The sequence below is a fragment of the Suricata suricatta genome, chromosome 9 (assembly GCF_006229205.1).
Source record: "Suricata suricatta isolate VVHF042 chromosome 9, meerkat_22Aug2017_6uvM2_HiC, whole genome shotgun sequence".
NCBI classification, from domain to species: Eukaryota; Metazoa; Chordata; class Mammalia; order Carnivora; family Herpestidae; genus Suricata; species Suricata suricatta.
Genome location: NC_043708.1, coordinates 36,411,497 through 36,436,783, shown reverse-complemented (window position 1 = coordinate 36,436,783; position 25,287 = coordinate 36,411,497). Strand labels below are relative to the sequence as shown.

Here is a 25,287-nt window from a genome sequence, read left to right as displayed (position 1 = left end):
CAGTAAGATTAATTTTCAAAATGGTGTTTTTGTTAGTGGCATAATTAATATTCCTGTTAAAGTGCTGGGAACTCCAGGAGTATATATTTGTTCTTAAAAGCAGCTTAAAATCCCAGATTTTCAAATTCTCTTGCGCTGATCTACATACTTTTTTTTTTTAACTGAATACTTAGGACAATGGTACATATCTGTGCAATGTAAGTACAGGCACCTGTACTTAATGAGAGATGAAACTGGTTCATAATAAAAATTTTACATTTTAACAATGAAGTATATATCTCTATTTAACATCTATGCCAAAACCATTCTAAGTACTATTTAGGTCATTGTGGGACACTAGGAGCTTTGGTATTGTCATCTGCCTTTTGTATGCCTATTTTCTTTTCATCATAAGCTCTTCTATCTACTAGACCATAGTTAGTGCAATAGTATCCTAATACAGACTGATAAAACTTGTTATTGTGATGCACAGCTCACGTTTCCATTTTTGTTTGGCTTTTGCTATTACATTACAACCACCTGTCCAGGGTACAGCATCTGATCTTATATATTATCATAGAAAAATATTGAAGGTATGTAAGTTGCTTTGAAAAATGTTTGGATTTTAAACACGTATCTATTTACTTCTATTAATACATTGTTCAGAAACATAATAATAAAAATTTTAATTCTGGATGCACCGAAAGCATCTGTACAGTGTAAGAATAAGACATGCAGTCATCCGGTCCCCCAAAAGAGACTCTGCTGTCTATGTGCTGGCTGAGGCAACACAGAACATGACTATATCATGACTGTACAAATTAGAGCAAGTGCTCACCCTTCATTCAAATCTGAGTAAGTTCCACTGATAATGCAGAGTCTGGGAACCGAAAAGACTACTCTATATACAGTGTTTGCTGAACACATGCGTTTCTGCTGGAAACAGCAGAGTGCATTCAGCACCTCATCAGATCATGCACGTAGGGACAGAGGTGACTGGAGAAGGATACTGTGATAACTGCACCATAAACAAGCAACTGCCCCACTTTACCCCTTTGTGACAACCTCTAACAGTTCCAAACCACGTTTCTTTCCCATGTACACAAACGATGGTATCGTAGGTCGATTGAGTGAATGGCAGACCACAGCAAATATTAGCTTTCATCATTCTGACAGTTTTACCCCCGTGATTATTTTTGAAGCATGTGGCTAAAGTTTGACCATTTCTGTACTCAGATTATGTTTACTATTCATTCACCTTTAAAAGTCTAACCAGGCTTGTGTCATACATGGTTAAATAGAAAAATACCCTGCAATTTAATAATGGCAGAGGTCAAGAAAAAAGGACCCACCTCACCATGAAAGCAACTAAGTCTCAAATTCAAGGCTGATTCCTTTTACTGTGATTATCTTTTTCTTGTGCCTGTGGTAGGCAGATATTACAGCAGAATCTGGAGACACGCGCCCCTGAAGACTGCCATGGTGAAAAATGGAAGTCGTGAGCACAGAGAAGAGGAGATGGAACCCCTGGCACATCACACCTGTTCTGAGACTCCCGGATCAAAGAGGTACATCTTGTGGGTATGTGACAAAGCTCTAATAGAAATTCTAAAATATTCCTTGTTTTTAAAAATTACTTGGTTCTGCACTTTTCCAGTCTGATTGTGATAACCTGTCTTTCAGTTCTGGTGATTTTGTTTGCGGATGCTGGGAGATCATTAGAAAAGCTCATAAAAATGGCAACAAGAGGTCAAAATATCTCCTTTGATTTCACTATCATCGGGTGTATGTTGTGAAAATATATGTACAGATGGTCCCGTGATGTACAAATTCCTAGAATATATTTTCAACTTGATGCAAGCAGTAACTTCCCCGCCCCCACAATTAGATGTCATGCATGCACCAATTTGAAAGTATGCCTCTTTGATCAACTTTATAACATAGACTTTTAATCAAAAGAAAAAATTCTTCCGGGTTCATCAAAATGAACATATGTTTTATTCTCAATACATACCATTTAAGGGACTGGCTATACACAATTGTTTGTGACTTTTTTTAGTTCATAGGCACTTTCCAGGAAGAGGATTTATGACTCAAAAGACTCTGAAATTCAGTCTTTAGTAACCCCTTTCATAAATAGATCTGCCTGAGCCACAGTAGTCTATTGTACCAACTCAGCAGAAGTCCTGCAGTAGAACTTTGTGCAAAAAAGCTTTAGAAAATTGTAACCAGAATAAAATGATAGAAAAGCAGTTATCTGAACCGAGCAACTTAACATCTACTTCTTAGTGTTTTTGTCACCATGTTTCATGGGTTAACCCTATAAACATTAAGAATCCTGTGTGAACAATTCTGTACCTGTGTTTCATCTTAAGTTACAGATATACTACAAAATATTGTCTACCTGCTTACATTCTTTTTTATTTTGTGTCATTCTAGTTAGAATTTTGATAAGATTACTTAGATGTGTTTTGCTTGCGTCTTTGCTAAGAGCCTTTCAACAAGTTTTAGAAGCACACATTTAGAACATTCATCACATTTGGAAAACCAGCATCACTAACATGAATTGTTAAAAGGCCCTTTTACCCTGTGGTGCAGTTTGTCTATAATAATATACACGATGTAAATAGTTTCGTATTTATGGGGTGGACAAAACCAGCTTACAAGATGGCAGCTGTTCTCCAAGATGGAGGGAGGAGGGATTTCCTTACATAAGAGTTAATGATTACTATCTAAGTACAGTGTTAAAAAAGGAGAGGTATAGGTGAGCAGAAATGCAATTCATGCACAAAACTAACAGCCATACATTCTCAGTGTCCCACACTGCTGTCTGATTTAGGCAACAAAACAGTCATTTTGATGGAGCAGACACTGCCTGTTGGGGAAAACAACCCAACACTGAGTTACAGAAAAATATCCTGTGAAAAGAGATTATAAAATGGTACCAACAGTCTAAAAGGTTGAACTCTCCCTTGGCATTAATCTAGAATTTTAACTTGACAGAACAGTGAGAAAAGGACAGCTCGATATACTCAGCCTGAGATCAAATGTGTCATGGCGACATTGGCAGGTTGGACCCTGATTCTTCAAATAGTACATTGCCTTTAGCAAAAAATCATATTTTTTGTATTAGAATAGAGATTATAAATAAATGAAAAGTGTGCATGCAGTCAACTGCATAATATACAAGCAATATCTATGTTTTAAATAATCATCTTCTTTGGCAGGCCAGAATCCAGCTGGACATGCAATATTTACATTATCAAAATCCATATTGTTTCATCATATTGAAAGCAAGTGAAAATATATATATGTATATACTGTATATACACACATGTATATAGATGTATATACTGTTTTCAGTATATTAACAAATATATATGTATATATATTAAAAGTGGATTTCATCTTTGTCAGATTCAGGTGACTCAGGCCTTGAAACACTAAAAATATCCTGACATGGTATTTGGGAAGGTACTTGGAGTGGCATCTGGGACTTGGGAGAAGAGGTCTGGGGCACGCTTTTCTCTGAGAGTATTTTTAAAATTTCTGCCACTTGCTTTTCCAGGGCAGTCATTCTGCCGCTTAGCAGCTGGATGTCCTCTTTGAGTTCATGTTTGACTTCCTGCAGTGTGGTTTGTAAGGCCTGTTCTGGGATGGGGTAAAAGGGGTGCTTGGCATCAGCCTGAACAGGGCTGTGCTCCAGCGGACTTCGGGCCTCTCCGGCCTTATCCAGACGAAGGTCACTTTTTGTAATCCCACTGTCACAAGAATCTGTTTTCCTTAGCGGGTTTTTGGTAACGCTGTTCTCTGAATCGCTGCCCTTGGGGTCCTCTGACAATAACCCCATGGACTCCGCTTTCGTGACGTTATTCCAGTCTTCCTTCTTCTCCTCATGTGCTCCCATGTTATTCTTGAGTCGCAGCCATCCCTTCCCATTTCCATTCTTCATCCTTATGGGGCTGTTGACTTTGAGACATTTGGGGTCAGCACCGCCATTGGGCTTGAGTTCCATGGCATCGCGGTTGTTTTGCTTGAGGGACTCGCTGGTTTTCACGTAGGCCAGAGATGTCTGGATGGGTGTGATCTGTGACACGGTGACCACGCTGGTGCCGGTGATAGAGGCTCCGTTCTGTAAGGAGCGGCTTTCTACCTGGAGCTGGTTGCGCTCGGGGTCGCTCTGTGTTGACCCCTGATTCCGCAGCTCCTTCTGCTGCTTGAACTTTTGGAAGAGCTTTCGGACGGGGTGGTCTACGGGGATGCTGAGGGTGACCTCATTCTTCTGCCTGAGGCGCTCCTCTTCCTCTTTCTTCACGTCACTGATTTTTCGGAAAATGATCTGTGAAGGGGGTAGATGTTTAGAACATGATTATTAAGATAGATGAACTTAACAACTGTGTGCCAGGATGTTGGATAAACTTTGTTTTACTGAGGAAAGCTTCGAACACAAGATCAGATCATTTCTGAAAGGGGGAAAAAAAACCCTGATGCCACTTAACAGACACAATATTCTTAAAACTCAACATAGGAGCACTGACTAAGCTTATTTTGCTTATTTGGTCCTTCTCCTTTGCATACAGAAGGGGGAATGTGATAGACAACTGAATAGAGACGCCTGCTATTTAGTTTATGCTCCCATTTAATAGAAAATATATAAATACATATGTTAGTATATTGTGTGTAAGGAACTATACTAAATTTCCTCATAATGGCATCACTTTTTGTATGCTTTCCTTTTATATATGAATATATTCAAGACCATTTTTAATATCCTCCTCTGTTTAGGGGATCAAATTATGAGTTCTAGGCTATAAAAATACCCAAATGTTAGAAAGTGAGGAGGACCTGAAAGTAATGTTCTGAGAGACAGATACCGACTCAACACATACTTCATTTCAAACTGCTATCTATTCATTAAATAAACTGCCTTGAACACCCATGAACCTCACACCACCAAACAGAAGAAGTTGTCCACGTAATACTATCACTGGGTGGGAGACTGGACCCTTCAAATTTGTTTTTCATTGTTAGTATTCATTTTTCCAACCTATATATTGACTCTTCTTACCTTCTGAAATATTATAAACAATTTTAGTGTAAAGTGTTTCTCCCATTCAGACTTCAATTTGTTGCCTCAGAACTGAGTATTGTTAACCCTTTTCTATGCATATTTCCAGAAGGTTAAGGTTTTATATTCCAGTAGAGTTAATGTAAAATGTTCTGTTAGTTTCAGGTGTACAATGTAGTGACTCATCAATTCTATTCATTACTCAGTGCTCATCATGAGAAGTGCACTCCTTAATCCCCATCACTTACTTTACGCATCCCTCACCACCTCCCCTCTGGTAACCATCAGTTTATTCTCTATAGTTAAAGAGTCTGTTTCTTGGTCTCTCTCTCTCTCTCTCTCCTTTTTCCTTTGCTTGTTTGTTTTGTTTCTTAAATTCCACATATGTATGAAATCATATGGTATTTGTCTTTCTACGACTTATTTTACTTAGCATTATACTCGCTAGTTCCATCCATATTGTTGCAGATGGCAAGAGTTCATTCTTTTTATATGAGTAATATTTTACTGTGTGTATATATAGATCATCTTCTTTACCTGATCTTAGCCAAAAGGCTGAGAATCAATATCATATCTTCTTTATCCATTCATCAGTCAATGGACACTTGGGCTGCTTCCATAATTTGTCTATTGTAAATAATGCTACAATAAACAGGGGTGCATGCATCCTTTCAATTAAGGTTTATTTTTGTACTTTGAGGTAAATTTTATTTTTTTTAATTTTTTAATGTTTTTTTATTTATTTTTGAGGGTCAGAGAGAGAGACAGAATCCAAAGCAGGCTCCAGGCCCTGAGCTAGCTGTCAGCACAGAGCCTGACGCAGGGCTCGAACCCACAAACCTATGAGATCATGACCTGAGCTGAAGCCGGATGCTTAACAGACTGAGCCACCCAGGCGCCCCTTGAGGTAAATTTTAAATATAGAATTAAATACATAGTCCATGTGCTATTTGATATGTAACCACAAATAGTTAGCATAAATTTCATTTAAAATGTCTTCTGAAAATAATACTGGGAAGAATAAAGAAGAGGAAAAATGTTCATCACATAAGAAATTATCATGTATATTATCAGAATTAGAAGTGAATTTAACAGATTTTTTGCTCAGATTCCTGAGCAAAATAACTGCAGATGAGGGCTGTAAGAATAATCTAAGAAAAATCTCACGGGGAGTTATAGTAGATACAGTACTCTCAGAATCACACAATTTTATAAGGCTGACAAAATTACTTACCTCCTCACCCTCTCTCATTAACGTATTGGTCAGATTAGAGATATATGTGAACTACACAGCCTAGAGTAGACACTCAAAATACGTTGGTTCTATACACTGAACTCTCATAAAATCCGGTCTATTTGAAACCATTTCCATTACTTCTTGAAGATTCAGCAGCTTCCAGAGTAACACACAGACATTGATTTATACTAGAAACCAATACTACTGATGGTCACTATGAACAGAAAGATCAGGGAGATAGAATTCTCTAAGAGCACACTCTCTAAATTGCAATGGATGCACTAGATACAGCTTATGAAGTAGTAATAATCTATACTTTAAAATAAATATTCTCTAAATCCAATAACTGTCTATAAATACCAGCATATTTTACCCTCTTTAGTGACACGTGAAGTTGGATCTTTTGGAATGATGTAATACAAATCCGAAAGTCTGACATTGAAGCTCCAGCAGTTTAATTGAAAGTTTTTCAAAGAGTTGATATATTTCTTATGTTTCTTAAATAAACAGCTTATGCTGAGCCTTCAAGATATTAACAATCTTTGGGACAAGACAGATCCAAACATGGAAACACAGATACCACATCCTGATTTCATCGCATTTCATTGAAAAGGTACTCAATTTCGTTTCAGGAACAAATGTAAGTGGCCACATCCTCCTTCCCACTCAACTGTGATCTTTTTGTTTTTTTAAAGGTAATTCCTTAGCCTTGGATAGACATAGCCTTGGTTCAATGTAATATCTGAGAGTCACCTTCACATTTGCAATAAAAAGACCTATTTCAAACTCTCAAGGAAGAAAGGTAAATGGCACATGAGGATATTAGATATAATACAGGACAACCATGCAGTATTTGGGACATACTTATACCGAAAAATCATACATCATTTATCTGAATGGGACATACTAATATTTTAAAACATATTCATTGTTTACCTTATATTTAAATTTAACTGCATGTCCTGTGTTTTTGTTTGCTGAATTCAGCAACACTACTGGCATAAAATAGACAAAAACATTACTGTCTCTGTAGTGTCCATATGTACTGCTGTGCGAAGTTCACAGTTTTTAGAAATTACAATGAAATATTTGGTGTCCCTAGAACTGCGAATCTGTTGGCATCTTATTTGTTGGCTGTATGTTTTGAAATTTCAATACAATGGCTAATGATTGCTTCCAATTATTGTGTGCTTAGCAAATTTAGAATGCTTAGTGATTTAAGCCCATGTAAAACATCAACAAAATAAGCCTTTTGCAGCTTCCCTGACCATCAGCTGGCCCCAGACCTAGGACAACAGAGTGTCTGAACTTCTACTATTAATCTGAGAACAGAGACTCCAAATGCCAAACTATGTCATACAAAAGGAGCCAGACTGCTGGTGTGCATTGGGGGACAAATGAGATAGAACAGGGGTGTGTATTTTGCCACTATGAATGTATCAAAGAACCTGAGAAAGAGAAAGAACAGAGGTCAGATATTAGAATCTGAAGTGCTGCACTTTGCTCCTTTCCCTCCATCTCCCACTCCAGGGGGATAGGAGAGGATGAGGCACTAGACACAGGTCCTTGAGCTTTAGGGACACTTACGGACATTGAGATAGGCCCTAACTTCTCTTCTGGAGTTTGCAGAGCAGCAGGACCAACGCATTTGCTTTTTGGAGCCAAGCAAGCATGCTGCAAAAAGCATACACCCTCTTTGTTTCTGCCCACACTTCTTGTGTGCCTGAATGGGCGTGGCCAGGATCCCCATGGGCCCGGGAACTATAGTAGGTCGACAGCTGTGATCTCAGCCCCATAGAAGCCAGATGAGGTGAGAGGTTATAGCACTCTGTAGAACATTTGCTGCCAGGGTCTTTGAGACCATTAAATATGCCACACAATAAATAGTGCCTAGTAGTTGGGTGCAGCCAGCTCAAAAGGCCAGTGCTCTGAGGAGTGACCACAAGCCTGCCAGATCTCACAGACAAGCCCTGGGTGCTAAAGTGGAACCCCCTATGCTTAGCATCAGGCCCACAGGCAATCATGAGCCCAGGGAAGGCAGAAGCAGAGGGAGGGCTGGAAGAGAGGATCATGAGGTACGTTCTAACCCAAGCAACAGAATTTGAGCTGGAGTCAAATTCAAAACAGTAATACTTGGATTTTATCAACTACTTTTAAGCCAGAAGTGACTTTATTTTTCTTAAGTTTCTTTCTTTATTTTCAGAGAGACAGAGCATGAGATGGGTAGAGGCAGAAGAAGGAGAATTCCAAACAGGTTCTGCACTGTCAGTGTGGAGTCTGGTGAGTTCAAGCCTTGTGTCCGTCATGAGATCATGACCTGAGCTGAGATCAAGAGTCAACACTTAACCAGCCACCCAGGTGCCCCAAGCTAGAGGTAACTTTAAAAATAATGACTGAGTTAGGGAGGAGGTAAGATGGGGGAGAAATAGAGAGTTCCATACTTCCCACTTGCATCTCTCAAACAAAGAAGGGCTGAAGCCCAAAGACACTGAACTGCAAGGGTCTGGGAGGAAGAGAGATCAAGTTCACTAAGAAGACAGCCTCATAGGTGCATGATTGTGAACTGGGGAAGATAAAAACGGGCTGGGACAAGGAGGGGAGGGAGCCCCCTCTGTGGAGAGACAAAGGGAAGAGAAAGAGTGGCTGGGGAATCCTAGAACTGTCCCTGGAGAAGAGAAAAACCTTGGCCCGGGATGGAGAGGGATCCTATCATCACATCTCTAACTGTAGGGCATTTGGAGAGAGATCCTTTCTCTAACTGCAGAGCTTTCTTTGGGCTGGGTGCCCAGGTCCCAGAAATTCCCTCCAGGATAGATGGTACGCAAGGGATGCAGTCAGCATCAGGAGGAACTGCTCCCCTACTCAATCCCCTGCTAGGAAGTGCCTCGGCTTGTGGGATATGGAACACGGCCCACCCTGGCTGTGCCCGGGACATAGTGACACAGGACCCAAAAGAGTAATTTGCAACACCTGGTTCGAGAAGGGACTGGGAGGTCGCCATTTTTCTTCCCACAACCACCAAGGCAGGGCCTCAGGGAGCAGTCCAGGATACAGTGGAGGCACAACCTGCCTACAACAAACCATGCACATCTGTACTAGGTAGGTAGCTGCCCCCCCTTTTTATTAAATCAGAGCCCGAATAGATGATAATATACAAACCCCCCCCCCACTCCCGCCAAGACTAGCATTGACGCATTGCTGTGATTAACTCTAGATCAATACTTGCTATTCAGATACTTTCTCCTTTATCTCACCCCTCCTCTGGACTGTGTATTCTGGTTAAACAGTATATTTAATCCATTCTCTTGATGCATCTTCCACACCTCCTTTGTTACCTTCCTTTCTCTCTCTCTGAAATAATCAGACTATATAGATTCTCTGGGTAACATTATCTTCATTTTTTTCCACCTCTATTCTCCTTTTTCTCTCTCTGAATTAAGCCTTTTAGTCTCTCTGCCTGGTCAATGTTCAATGTCTCTTTCTCCCCACCCCTGTCATTTCTCTCTTTGTATATGCTCTTCCATTAGCACTGCCTCCACCATCCTCTTTATTTTATATCTGAGGACACCTTCAGATTGAAAGTGAGGGGATGGAGAAATATCTTCATGCTATGGGAAGTAAAAAGAAAGCTGAAGTAGCCATACTTATATCAGACAAACTGGATTTTAATGTGAAGTCAGTAACAAGAGATGAAGAAGGGCATTATATAATAATTACAGGTCTATCCATCAGGAAGAACTAAAAATTATAAATGTCTACGCACCAAATTCAGCTGCACCCAAATACATAAAACAATTCATCACAAACGATATTAATGATAAGAATGTGCTAAATGCAGGGGACTTTAATACTCCACTTACAGAATGGATAGATCAACTAGACAGAAAATCAGTAAAGAAACAATGGACCTGAACGACACATTGGACCAGATGGATTTGACATAAATTTAGAACTCTATACCCTGAGGCTATGGAATTCACTTTTTTCCCAAGTGCACACAGTACATTCTCCAAGATAGTGTTATAAAGCAGCCCTCAATAAATATAAAAGAACTGAAATCATTTCCTGCATACTTTCAGATCACAATGTTATGAAACTTGAAATCAATCACAGGAAAAAGTCTGGAAAACCTCCAAAAACATGGAGATTAAAGAACACCCTACAAAAGAATAAATGGGCCAATCAGACAATACAAGAAGAAAAAAAATATGGAAACGAAAATACAACAATCCAAACTCTTTGGGATACAGCAAATGCAGTCATAAGAGGAAAATACATTGCAATCCAGGCCTCTTTCAAGAAACTAGAAAAAGCACAAATACAAAATCTAACAGCACACCTAAAGGAACTAGAAGCAGAGCAGCAAGAATACCCAAAACCCAGCAGAAGAGGAGAAATAATAAATATCTAGGCAGAAATATAGAACCCCTTCCCCCCCAAAAAACAGTTGAGATCAATGAAACCAAAAATTAGTATTTTGAAAAAATAAAATTGATAAACCTCTAGCCAGGCTTCTCAGAAAGAAAAGAGAGAGGACCCAAATAGACAAAATCATGAATAAAAATGGATCTATTACAACCAATCCCTCAGAAATACAAGCAATTATCAGGGAATACTATGAAAAATTACATGCTAACAAACTGGACAACCTAGAAGAAATGGACAAATTCCTAAACATACATGCACTGCCAATATTCAAATGGGAAGAGATAGAAAATCTGAGCAAACCCATAACCAATGAAGAAATCGAATCAGTTATCAAAAATCTCCCAACAAATAAGATCCCGAGGACAGATAGCTTCCCTGGGGAAATCTACCAGACATTTGAAGCAGAGTTAATACCCATTCTTCTCAAGCTATCCCAAAAATTAGAAGGAAAACTTCTGAACTCATTCTACAAAGCCACCATCACTTTGATTCCCAAACCGGAGAAAGAGACCCTGCAAAAAAAGAGAACTACAGGCCAATATGCTTGATGAATATGGATGCAAATATTCTCAACAAGATACTAGCAAATTAAATTCAACAGCATATAAAAAGAATTATCCATCATGATTAAGTGGGATTCATTCCTGGGTTGCAGGGCTGGTTCAATATTCACAAATCAATCAATGTGATACATCACCTTAACAAAAGAAAAGATAAAAACCTTATGATCCTGTCAATAGATGCAGAAAAAGCATTTGATAAAATACAGCAACCTGTCTTAATAAAACCCTCGAGAAAGTCTGTATAGAAGGAACTTACTTAAACATCATAAAAACCATTTATGGAAAGCCCACAGCTATTATCATCCTCAATGGGGAAAAACTGAGAGCTTTCCCCCTGAGATAAGGAACATGACAGGTATGTCCACTCTCACCACTGTTGTTTAACATAAAGCTGGAAGTCCTAGCATCAGCAATCAGACAACAAAAAGAGATAAAAGGCATCAGAATTGGCAAAGATGAAGCCAAACTTTCACTTTATGCAGATGACATGAGACTCTCCATGGAAAATCCAACAGACTCCACCAGAAGCCTTCTAGAACTGATCCATGAATTCAGCAAAGTCGCTTGGGTACAAAACCAATGTGCAGAAATCGGTTGTATTTTTATACACCAATAATGAAGCAACAGAAAGAGAAATTAAAAAACTGATCCCATTCACAATTGCATCAAAAACCAAAAACTACCTAGGAATAAACCTAACCATAGAAGTGAAAGATTCGTATGCTGAAAACTATAGAAAACTTATGAAGGAAATTGAAGAAGACACAAGAAATGGAAACACATTCCAGGCTCATGAATCAGAAGAATAAACATTACTACCCAAAGCAATCAACACATTCAATGCAATCCCCATCAAAATTGCACCAGTGTTCTTCTCAAAGCTACGAGCAGCTATCCTCAAATTCGTATGGAGCCACAAAAGACACACCGAACAGCCAAAGTAATATTGAAGAAGAAAACCAAAACGGGAGGCATCACAATCCCAGACTTTAACCTCTACTACAAAGCTGTCATCATCAAGACAGTATGGTATTGGCACAAAAAACAGACACATAGACCAATGGAATAGAATAGAGAACCTAGAACTAGACCCAGAAATGTATGGCCAATTAATCTTTGACAAAGCAGGAAAGAGTATCCAATGGAAAAAAGACAGCCTCTTTAACAGGTGGTGCTGGGAGAACTGGACAACAATATGCAGAAGAATGAAACTAGACCACTCTCTTATACCATATACAAAAATAAACTCACAATGGATGAAGGACCTGATTGTGAGACAGGAAACCATCAAAACCCTAGAGGAAAAATCAGGAACAACTTCTGTGACCTCAACTGCAGCAATTTCTTACTCAGCACATCTCCAAATGCAAGGGAATCAAGAGCAAAAGTGAACTATTGGGATCTCATCAAGATAAAAAGCTTCTGCACAGCAAAGGAAACAATCAAGGAAACTAATAGGTAACCAACAGAATGGGAAAAGATAGTTGCAAATGACATTTCAGATAAAGGGCTAGTATCCAAAATCTATAAGGAACTCACCAAACTCCACACCCAAAAAACAATCCAGTGAAGAAATGGGCAGAAGACATGAATAGACACTTCTCCAAAGAGGACATCCAGATGGCCAACAGACACATGAAACGATGCTCAGCGTCACTCATCATCAGGGAAATACAAATCAAAACCACACTGAGATACCACCTCACGTCAGTCAGAGTGGCTAAAATGAACAAATCAGGAGACTATAGATGCTGGAGAGGATGTGGAGAAAGGGGCACCCTCTTACTCTGTTGGTAGGAATGTAAACTGGTGCAGCTGCTCTGGATAACAGTGTAGAGGTTCCTCAAATATTTAATAACAGAATTCCCCTATGACCCAGCAATAGCATTACTAGGGGTTTACCCAAGGGGCACATGTACCCCAATGTTCATAGCAGCACTTTCAACAATAGCCAAATCATGGAAACAGCCTAAATGTTCATCAACCGACAAATGGATTAGGAAGATGTGGTTTATCTATACAATGGAACACTACGTGGCAATGAGAAAGAATGAAATCTGGCCATTTGCAGCAACATGGATGAACTCGAGGGTGTTATGCTAAGTGAAATAAGTCAGGCAGAGAAGGACACATACCGTAAGTTTCTCCTGTTCCACATATGAGTAAAAGCATAACAGATGACCATGGGGGAGGGGAAAGGGAAAAACCTAGTTAAGGAGAGGGAGGGAAGCAAACCATAAGAGACTCTTAAATAATGAGAACAAACTGAGGGTTGATTGGGGTAGGGGAGAGTGGAAAAGGGTGATGGGCATGAAGGAGGGCATTTGTTGGGATGAGCACTGGGTGTTATATGGAATCAATTTGACAATGAACTATAAATGAAAAATTACTGAGTTAGAGTTTACTAAATGAGATTAAATTTATTTCTTTTGACTGTAGAATGGAAATTAGGACTCACTGAAAAAAGTTATTAAAAGTTTGCATGTAGCAAAAAAAGTCCCCTTCACACATGTATTATCTCATTTACCTGTCATAACTACTCCGTGATCTAAGTCCTATTACTCTCCCGTTACAGAGGAGCAAACTGAGGTATAGAGAGTTTAAGTGCTTTGCCTCATAGGTCACCCAAGGAGTAAGTGGCTGGGATTCTAATCTGAGAAGTCAGATATCAAGCAGCCATAGCCATTACACTCTACTGCAGCTCTGTAAGGTGACTTTGACACAAAGATGTGGGTAAAGCAGGGGGTGATAAGGCTGTTTCACACCCAACAGATAACCCTTCATAGAGCACGTGACATGGAGAACCATCCCTGAAGGCAGGTAATTGAACAGAGGACTGCAGCCCTGTGCTTGCTGAGTAATTGATAGCTGCAGGGGAGAGTTAGGGGAATGGGCACGCTGGCAGTGCTCCTCCTTCTCACAGGCAAAGCCAGCAGGCTGCTTCCATCTACTTCCCTTTAAAATACATGCTATTGGGGCTCCTGGGTGGGTCCGTCAGTTGAGCGTTTGACTTCAGCTCAGCTCATGATCTCACGGTTCTTAGGTTCAAACCCCAAGTCAGCATGGAGCCTGCTTCAGATTCTGTCTCCCTCTCTGCTCCTCCCCCGTTTGTACTCTCTCAAAAATAAACATTAAAAAATAAATAAAACAAAATACATGCTGTCATTTTGTGGCTTATTGCTCTCTTCAAGGCAGCTTTTGTGCTTTCTTCTCACTTACTTCTACTCATATATCACCTTTACCAAAAGCAGGGAGTGGGGCAATTCAAAGGATATAGTTTCCCCCAGACTTAAATGCCATTCTTGACCCCACTACTGGTGGATTCTTTGTTTCTGAGGGCAGAGATTTTTGTCTCTTTTGTTACATGCTGTATCTCTAGACTCTACAATAGTGTCTGTCATATTGAAAGTCCTCAATAAGTAAATGTTATTCACTAATTCAATAACCTCTTCATACTCTCTGTAAATCTATGTTTGTGATAGGTCTATGAATATAAAATACTACAAATAGAAAGATTTTCTACATTTTAAAATTATTTTTCACTCTGTCAACAGTGAATCAATTTTATTCGTATTACTATAATTGATCATTAATGTCTACTCTTATTTCCTAATTTGGAGGCAGGCACATCATCATCTACCTCCTGGTGTCCTCAGCACCTAGCCCACTGCTGGACACAAGCAGATAGTTAACAAACGCAGGCTGAATATAATCACATTCAAATCTTTGACCCACAAATCGATCTTTAAAGCACTTGAATGAGAACTTATCTTTGATTCCATTGTAAGGATGCAATAACACCCATTAAGAATTTATTTTCCAAAAGAGAGAGAGGGAAACACGCCATGAGAGATTTAAAGATAGAGAACAAACTGAGGGCTGATGGAAGGAAGTGGGGAGGGGATGAGCTAAATGGGTGATGGGTACTAAGGAAGGCACTTGTTATGATGAGCACTGAGTGTTGTCTGTACGTGATGAATCACTGAATTCTACTCCTGAAACTAATATTGTACTATATGTTAACTAAAATTTAAATAAAATTTTGGAAAAAAAAAAAAGCATTTCTCAGCTGGAGACAATGCAGTACTTTCTTTAAAAAATTTTTGTAATGTTTACCCATTTTTGAGAGAGAGAGAAACACGCAGAGCGTGAGTGGCAGAGGGGCAGAAAGAGAGGGAGACAGAGACTCCAAAGAGATCATGACGTGAACTGAAGTCGTACGCTTTGCCCACTGAGCCACCCAGGTCGCCCAAGGCCATACTTTCTTAATGCAGGGTAACTGGCACTGAAATCAAAAAGAGAAAAATTAAAAAAAAAAATGAAGGGATGATTTTATCATGTTTATAATGTTTAAAGACTCAACCGAATGAGGTATCACCACTAGTTAAACCATGTTGTGTATGCAAATTATGATAGCTTTTGTTTTTTCTTAAGTTATAAAGAATGCATTATAAACCAAGAAAATATAACAGCAGGGGTGCCTAATGGAAGTAACTCACTGTTTTCACAAACATTAAATGTAACAAACCCTCTCTATAAGTGCTCATAGTTTTAAAGATAACTTTATGACCCTAAACTCCAAATTTAAAAAACAATGTGTTTTGTTACCAAGGAGACTACATTTTATCATAAACATAGCATGGTAATTATCCTACATTACCATTACAAGCATGAGCATTCTCTGATATATTCTGCTGAATCTTTCCTTTTAAGAAGTGCTTTTTACCTTTAAGTTTTTAATTATGCATATTATAAAATGGTTCAACTTTATAACAGAATGTAAAGATGGATAAATTAGTTAAGCCCTTTTTTAACAAAAATTTTTATGGTTTTTTAAATTTATTTTTGAGAGACAGAGAGAGACAGGGCAAGCAGGGTAGGGTCAGAGAGCGAGAGAGACACAGAATCTGAAGGAGGCTCTAGGCTCTGAGCTAGCTGTCAGCAAAGAGCCTGACACAGGACTTGAACCCATGAACCGTGAGATCATGACCTGAGGTGAAGCTGGATGCTTAACTGACTGAGCCACCCAGGCGCCCCAGTTAAGCCCTTTTTAAAAAGCATATTTTCATTAAGAGTTTTAAAATTTTTGCTTACTAGTCTTTGGCAATTGAAAGAATCTATAAACAATAAGCATCTTCATAATTCAGTTGATTCCTATATGGGCAATGTGTCCTACAGAAAGTAAAACATTTCCTCCTAAATAAATATGTAAGTTATATTGATGGATTTTACCCAATTATTACATAAAAATAATGATTTTTCTCTAGAAAAAAATTTTAATTCCCCCAAAGAAATTATTTTAGAAAATGTAAAAGTATCTAAGTGTTCATAGAACAACATATGGATTAATGTAAAAGAAAAAAATACACGTGATTCTCAATATGGTATTAGATCAGCTTTTAAAAATCTAGTATTTGAGTTTTTCCTCAGTGTTAATAACCTAGAACCCTTGCACTTGATGTACTCTGTGTCTATCTTTTTGCCCAATGGCAAATCAAATTGCTGATGAACACCACAAAAATTAAGGACAAAAAAAAAAAAGAAAAATTACGAACCAGGCTATGATTCCAGCCACACGTTTATGGCAGGCACAATAGCCTGTACTGTTTCTATTAGCAAAGAGGTTTATTTCATTTAAGCTTTCTTCTCCGTGCTTCATTATGTTCAGTGGAGGCCATGCTGGAAGGTTTAATTTATTTAAATGATAAAAGCTTCTTAAACTTAACAGGGAACATGGCCAACTGAGCTTTCCATTTCAAAAGTAGGACATTTGATCATAAAAGTGATATCAAAATTGAATAATTTGAATGTGTACTGAACTTTGAAATCCAATAAAAGCCAAGGGAAAAAAAAGGGTTAGAATCATTTGTTTAATGACATGGATTTAGTGTTATATAATTTGAAGAAAGATAGAGGAGTTTCCCCTCAAATGGCCCATCACTTTCCAAATCTGTGAATCTAGGGAGTTGAGTAGGAATTTACAGCTATATGTGATCAGGCAGAAGTTCTGGTTCATCTGACTTCTGCGAGATCTGGTTGGTTTTGTCCTTTGGTTCTTTTTACTGTTTCTGTAATCTTAGTCACTAATTCTAACTCTAGTTCCTTCAATCCATCCCAAGAGTATTTATCAAACACTTTCATGTACATATCAGAAGCTAGAAGCTTGTCTTAACAAAGGCCACAGTGACAGAGCTGTGGCAGATGGTCAGCCAATAAATTCAGATGTGTAAAGGAAGGGTAACAATGACACATCACACTCCATTTTGGAATCTGGCTGCCTTGCTTTACTTGGGCCACTCATAAGTCTATAAGCTCCTAAAGGACAAATAATATGTTAGAGGTCTAGTTGAGCCTCTTACATCCTAAATAAATTTTGAGGAATTAATTGATTTTTTTTTTAAAAAAGGAGAGATGAATAGAGAGGAAAAAGGAAAGAAAGAAGAGAGAAAGGGAGAAAAGGAATATCTTTTATTTTGTTAATGTGTCTGGTAATGCCTAATGTGGATAAGAAGGTTAGGAAGATGCAAAGGCAAAATATCCTAGAATCATTAACACTATTACTGAATTGACTAATGAAATTGTCTAGGCCCCATTTTTCTTTACCATATAAAAATCATTAATCTCAATTTTCAAGATCATGATAAATATGAAAATGTATTTTTTATAGGTAACCAAACATATATTGCAAAGCCCATTACTGATGTTAGCATAACACTGAAATACAGATGTTCAGTGTTTATATTTCTGTTACTAAAGGTTTTTTCATTTAAGAAAAAATAACAAAGGAAGGAAGATAACATGTTCAAAACCAAGGAAATGGCTATTCACAGGTAGGGCTGAAAAGATTTAGACTCACTGTCTCAAATATTGCAGTAATCCAGGAATTGCCCTCCCTGCCTCAATTGCTAGTCTCATTTTCCCTCATTGCACTTTTTGCTATTGTGTATCAAATAGGATAGCATCCCAGGGGAAAAACAATCCACAGAATAAAATTAAAACTCTTTGACAAGTCAGCAAGTCTCTGTGGCTCAGTCCCACCAGCCTTTCCAACCTGTTTCCTTCACTCCTCATCATTTGACCTCCACATACCAGCCACATTCAGTCACTCTGATATTCAGAATCTTTCCCCATCACTGATATTGCAAATTAGTGTTCTCTCCTCTTCACATGCTGGGGAACTCCTACTTATCCTTTAATACTCAGCTCAACTGTGCTCTCCTTTATGAGGCAAGACCAGCTATAGAATTTTATGGCCCAATACAACATTAAAAAAAAAATCAGAGCCTCTAACATACTCAATGGTAAAATACTGAAAGTTATCCCCCTAAGATCAGGAAAGAGATAAGTATGTACCATCTTGCCATTTCTATTCGACACTGCAGTGAAGTTTCCAGCCAGGGAAACTGTCAAGAAAATGAAATAAAAGATATCCAAGAATGAAAAAGAATCTCCGTTTAGAGATGACATGTCATGTATATAGAAATTCCTGAGAAATCCTAACACACACACACACACACACACACACACACACACAGAGCTATTATAGCTAATAAAGAAGTTCAGAAGGATGCAGGACATAAAATCAATATAAAATTAGTTGTATTTCTATATACTAGCTATGAGCCATCTGAGAAATGAAACCAAAAAAAGAATTCCATCAACAACAGCATCAAAGAAAATAAAATAAGGGAAAAATATAACAAAAGTGCAGGACTCATACAGAAAACTACCAGACATCCTTTAAAAAGAAAGACATTTCATATTTATGGATTAGAAGACATAATATTGTTAATATGACAATATTCCTTAAATTCACCTGTAGATTCAATTTAATTCCTATCAAAATTCTACCTTCCAATTTTTCATAAATTGATAAGCTGATCCTAAAAATCAGATGGAAATGTTAGGGACCCAGAATAGCCAAAACAATACCAAAAAATAAGAACTGGAGGGCTCATAGTTTCCTATGAGTAAAACTCCCAGTTTTACAAAGCTACTAAAATGAAGATACTGCTATAAGAACAAACATATGCAGCAATGGAATAGAACTAATTTTCAAAGGTAAACCTATGCATCTGTGCCCAATTGTTTTGTGACAAGGATGATGAGGCAATTCACTGACAGAAGATTGATCTTTTCACAAAAGGTGCTAGAATAATTGTACATCTACAAACAAAAAATGAATATGGACACCAGCCTCACACCATATACAAATTTTAATGCAAAGTGGATCAAAGACCTAAGGTTAAGAACTAAAGCTATATAATTCTTAGAAGGAAACAAAGGCATAAATTTAGTGGCCTTCAATCAGGAAATCAGTTTCCCTTGAAAGGGAAAGCTTTCTTAGACACCTAAATCTCAAGCCATCAAAAATAATTAAATAAACAAACCGACTTCATCAAAATTCAAAACAAAAGTGTCAAAGGACACTTTTAAGAAAGCAAACTGACAACCTATAAAATCAGAAGTATTTGCAAATTATATATTTTATATGGCTCTAATATCCAAAATATATAAAAAACTGTTATGACTGAACAATTAAAAGAAAAAATATTTTTAAATAATCAAGGCACTTGAATACACATTTCTCCAAGGAAAATATACAAATGGCCAATAGGCACACAAAAAGATACATCATTAGTCATTAGGGAAATGCAAAACCACAATAAGATATAATCTACATCCTCTAGGATGGCTATAATCAAAAAGTGTTATTAATAACAGAAAATAACAAGGGTTGGGAGGATGGAGAGAACCTGGAAGCCCTGTACTTTGCTGGAAGGAATAAAAACTGGGCAGCCTCTGTGGCAGACAGCTTGGCACTTCCTTAAAGAGTTAAACACAGACTAACAATATGACCCAGCAATTCCACTCCAGTATATATCCAAGAAAAATGAAAGCACTAGTACACAAATGTTCATAGCAACATTATTCATGATAGCCAAAAAGTAGAAACAATGCCCAAATCCAGTAACTGGTGAATCAACATACAAAATGTGATGTATATGGATACAAAGGAATACTACTCAGCCAGAAAAAGGAATGAAATACTGATACATGCTACAACATGGATGAACCCTGAAAATATACTAAGCATAAGAAGCCTGACAAAAAAAGGTCACATATGTTTGATTTCACTTACATGAAATGTCCAGGATAGACTAATTTAGTCAGAGGGTGTATATCCATGCCTGGGGTGGAGGGGCGTGTAGTGGGAAATGGGGAATGGCTACTAAAGGGTAGGAGGTTTCTCCTTGGGGTGATGAGAATGTCCTGGAATTAGTGGTAATGGTTGCACAGCTTTGTGAATATACTAAAGAACACTAAACTGTATCGTGGTGAATTGTATGGTGTACGAATTATATCACAATAAAAAAGGATGTAGGACTCCTTGTTCAAAATTGTTAAGAATTTAGAGATAGCAACAGCAGAGCAGGAAACCACCGACCAGCACCCTTCTAAGTGCAAAGTTCTGTATGAACATTCGTGAAGCTACGCTGCTCCAAGACTTTCATTTGCTGCCCAGGAAGAAATGGGCCCATCCTGTTCTACATCCTAACAGCACTTACTTTGTTAACACTTATTGATGGTGGCCGGCAGCAGCATTCATTCACATTGCAAATATTTGTCAAACACCCACCATGTTCCAGGCTGTGTTTTGAAGTTGGGTATACATCAGTAAGCAAAACAAAAACTCCTTAAATATTCTATAAAATGTCAGGTGGTGATGTGGCTACAAAGAAAAATAAAGAATTGTTGGGTCTCCTTGAGAAAGTGTTATCTGAGCAGAGGTAGTCATGAAATGAAGATGTGGGCCATGCAGATAGCCATGGGGGGAGGGCCACCCCGAAGTGAGAGAGCAGTGTGCATGTTTGAGGAACGTGGACGAAGAAGGACAAAGGGGCAGCACTTGGTAAACTGGGAGGCCAGGGACTTCGAGTTTTAGGTGTAAGAGAAGTCACGGGAGAGGATTCATGTGTGCTCACTTCTTTTCCAAGATGATCACTCAGGTTGCTGTGGGGAAAACAAACTGGAAAGTGGGGAGGATAGAAGGGCATAAATTAGAAGGCTCTGAGTAATCCAGGTGAGACAGCATGATGACTTAGAACAGGGGGGTAGAAATGGAGGTAGAGAGAGGTGGTCAGATTCTGGGTTTAGTTTGCCAGTAAAACTGACAGGTTTGCAGATAAGCAGATGAACAATTTGAGAGAAAAAGAGAAAAAATTTTAAAAATCTCTCTTTAGTCTAAGCCCACGCTTAAATGTTAATGCAATTTTCGGAATGGCAAAGCCTAGAATGGAGTGGCCTATAAACTAGAAAGGCAAATTACCCACACCCCTTCCACGCCTCAGCCCAGCCACACACACACACACACACACACACACACACACACACACACACACGAATATGCATGCATACAAACACATAGCCAAGAGACAAAGGTGGAGCAAGAACAGGCTAACTGACTAAACACTCCCATTAAAAGGGTACAGGGAAAATGGCTCAGAGACTCCGCAGTCACTGCTCCACAGCGATGATGGAGTCTGCCAGGCAGGCATTGGAAGGCCCTGGCAGCAGGCTGAATTCCTTAATTAGCCTCTCCGCCTGCTCTGTGGGATTAGCTCTGTGGGATAAGCTCTCCCCTGCAGTGTTCTCTGTGGGTCCCGATCCCATCTTTTTGGAGGTTCTTCTTTGTCTATAATCCTCTATAGTCAGACCTGATATGGGGCTTGGAGAGTTGGTGCTGTTTCAGGATTGAAGAGCTTCCTCAGCTACTTCCTGCCTGTGAAACTTTGGGGCCTGAGGTACAGTTTGGGGCTCACACAGTAAAAGGATATTTTAAGATCAAGCTTGCGGTTTCTTTGGCAATATATGGCTCCCCCCCAAAAAATTTTTAGGTTTATTTACTTATTTATTTTGAGAGAGAGAGCGTGCACGCATGAGAGAGAGCACGCACAGCAAGCAAGTGGGGCAGGGGCAGACAGAGGTAGAGAGAGAATCCCAAGAAGGCTCCTCACTGGCAGCACAGAGCCCGACATGGGGCTCGGGCTCACACACTAGTAGATCATGACCTGAGCCAAAGTTGAGAGTCAGATGCTCAAAAGACTGAGCCTCCTAGGCTGCCTGTTCGAAAATTTTGGATAAGTTTCTGATCCATTTATATCAATTCCATGTGTCTGCAGTCTCCTAAAAAGCTTTTTCTTGCACATAATTTTCAAACCTGATTCAATTCTTTGCTTTCTTGGCCCCGTGTCCCTCTCGCCTTCTCTCCCCCTGCTCTGCCTCCTGCCCTAACAGCTGCTACATTGAAAGTGTCAGGCTTGCTGGGAGGTCATGTCCATTCTCTGAGCTGCGTTACAAAATTGAGTCTTAAAGGACTTGTTTGTACAGTGACTTTTGAATCCTACTTCTACTTCTTCCTGTTTTCAATTCCCTTCCATAATTGCCAATAAGCCAGCCAACCTATCTCTGGGATCACCTCTTTCTTCTCATGCCTTACTAAAAGTAACCAGTCACAACCCCTACTTACTACTAACATCATTTTCCAACCTCTTCCAAAAGAGCTACAACATTGAAAGGCAGTCACAATATTTGTCTTCATCTTTCCAAGTCTCAAATATCCGTTCCCTTACTTCTTTCCACTCCTGCTAAGGCAATGCCACACATTTTAGAATAAGCAATGGCAGAGCCCCACTCCTGATATCAACTTAAGCTAATGTCCAAGTAGCATTGCAACTACCACTTATTTGTTAGCACGTGAAAATTCAGAAGGAAACTCAGAAGAATAAAACTATTTAATTTCTAAGTTCTTAGCATAGAAATTTTAGCACACTCGAGTTCAAAGGAAAAAACTGATAAAACTATTACCATTATGATTTGCTGGGAATGTAAGAATACAGCGTTGGCATTGCCTGAGTCACGTAATAAACCAGGAGACCACCTTGTCTTTGAGAATATAGTTATTCTGGTCACAGTAGTGATTGTTTCCACATGTTCTCACTTTGAAATCTTTGCAGTAAAAATACCAGGATTAGGAGAATTGTACCATTTTTCATGGATTATTTGCTTACTTAATTTTCACAATAATCCATTTTAAAGGTGAAAAAACCCTGAGGCTTAGAGAGTTTTAAAGATCTGCTCCAAGTCTACCTCACTAATTAATGACCAGGAAGGGTTTCCAACCAGGGTCTAGTGGACTCAAAAAGTAGGCTACACTGACTTAAGAATTCTTGATCTAAATTTAAGAGAGATGCAAAGGATCCAAAGGATCAAAGGCCTGGGGAGAAAGCAATCATAAGATAAAGGAGGTTGAATCACTTTAATAATGGAGGACAATGAAAGGCATGACACTGAGCTGGCAGTTTAACACACAGAAGGAGGTGTATACATAGAAACATGGAATGAGAGTCTCCAGTAACTAAGTAGAACACAACACTATTTAACATTTGGCAAATGCAATACATTTTACAATGCACTTCAGCTTATGTTAACTAATTTCTCCCTGAAACTTTATAAATCATGCAGTACAATTATTATTACCCCTATTCAACAAATGAGGGTCAGGGAAGTTATGTGACTTGCCTAGGCTCACTTAGCTGGTAAATGGCCAAGCTAGGACTGAAATCTGTTTCCTAAAGCCAACTCCAGTGTTCCCTCCACTATTACATGCTGACATTCCTAATGCTATGTGTAATTTTGTTTCATAGTGTATAATGCACTCTGCACTGTATTACCCTAGTAGATCTCATTTAATACTATTCCTTTGTCCCAAAGAACACATCTACTAGGCGGTGTCAGCTTTTGCCTTGTGAGAAGACTGCTGTGCCTCAGAGGGAACAGTTACTGAAGCAGGGTGGTTTAATACCTTCAAAGATATTTTTTTTCATAATGAAAGAAAATTTCTACAGCTTTTGTTTGGAAAACCAATTCTAGCACATTCATTTAAGTATGTGTTAATTTTTGCATTTGATTCCTAAAAGAAGAATAATGCACCTTTTACTCGATGTCACACACAAATTCTTCATTGTTGGGAAATACAGACTAAGCAGGCAAATAGTTTTCTCTATTGGAGTATTATCTTCTAGAAATATTTAGAAATGTATATCTAGCCTAGATGATATATTAGTGTTTCAACCTTCTATAGCTGGAATCAAATTTATCTGAAATGTAATATTCTTGGGTATTTCTTAATTTGGGGGAATCTGTAAGCTGAAACGCAAAAGAGCCGAACTGATTGGGCACTTGGATGTACAGCCAGTCATTGACGCTAGGACTGAGAAGTTACTTTTCCTGGTTTCTAAGTCCTTTTTCCATTTCCTCCATGGGATATCTCTTGTTTCTAGATCAGAATTGTGTCGCAAGGAAAAACATTTTCAAAACATCTCTCAGGAGTCAGGAAGCAAGAGTTTGGATACTACTTCTGACATTGACTACCTGGATAAATTTGGCCAAGCCACTTAGCCTTTCTAAACATCGGGTGTACTTAAAGATCAATTGCTTTTGTTGAATCTGATGAATGTCATAAGTATAGCACGTGTTCACCCAGATAAACTGAGAATACAGTCTCTAAGTACTTATTGATTGCAAAACAAATAAATTGTGGTGCAGAAATCTCTCCTCTCCTCTTTCATTCACTACTTAGATTATTTCAGCTTTCCATACAAGCAAAATTAGACACTCAAGTTACTTTGTCCTGCATCAGTGGACCACCTCTATCTATTCCAATTGTTACAAACCATTAAAACCAAAACCAAACAACTCTGATTAGAAAAATTAACATCTTACCAAAAAAGTTATGTAAATATAAATAACCATTAAATATATGGAGTAGTGCTCATCTTAATGAGACATCAAGGGAGTACAACTTAAAACCATAATGCATTACCCTTACACACTCACGAGAAAAGCTAAAAAGATAAAAAAAAAAAAAACTAACGAGAATGTAGCAAAATTAAAATTCTTATACACTGGGATGCCTGGGTGGCTCAGTAGGTTGGGCTTCTGACTTTGGC

General features: G+C 38.6%; 1 protein-coding gene across 1 annotated transcript in view; it reads right to left on the bottom strand.

Moving 5' to 3' along the window:
• Nucleotides 1-3,370: 3,370 nt before the first annotated feature.
• KCNH5 (potassium voltage-gated channel subfamily H member 5) overlaps nt 3,371-25,287 on the bottom strand; it is a 292,797-nt gene continuing 270,880 nt past the window's right edge. Inside the window, exon 11 of the mRNA XM_029951558.1 lies at nt 3,371-4,318. Within this exon, the coding sequence (XP_029807418.1) occupies nt 3,371-4,318 (948 nt within the window). The remainder of the gene's footprint in view (nt 4,319-25,287) is intronic.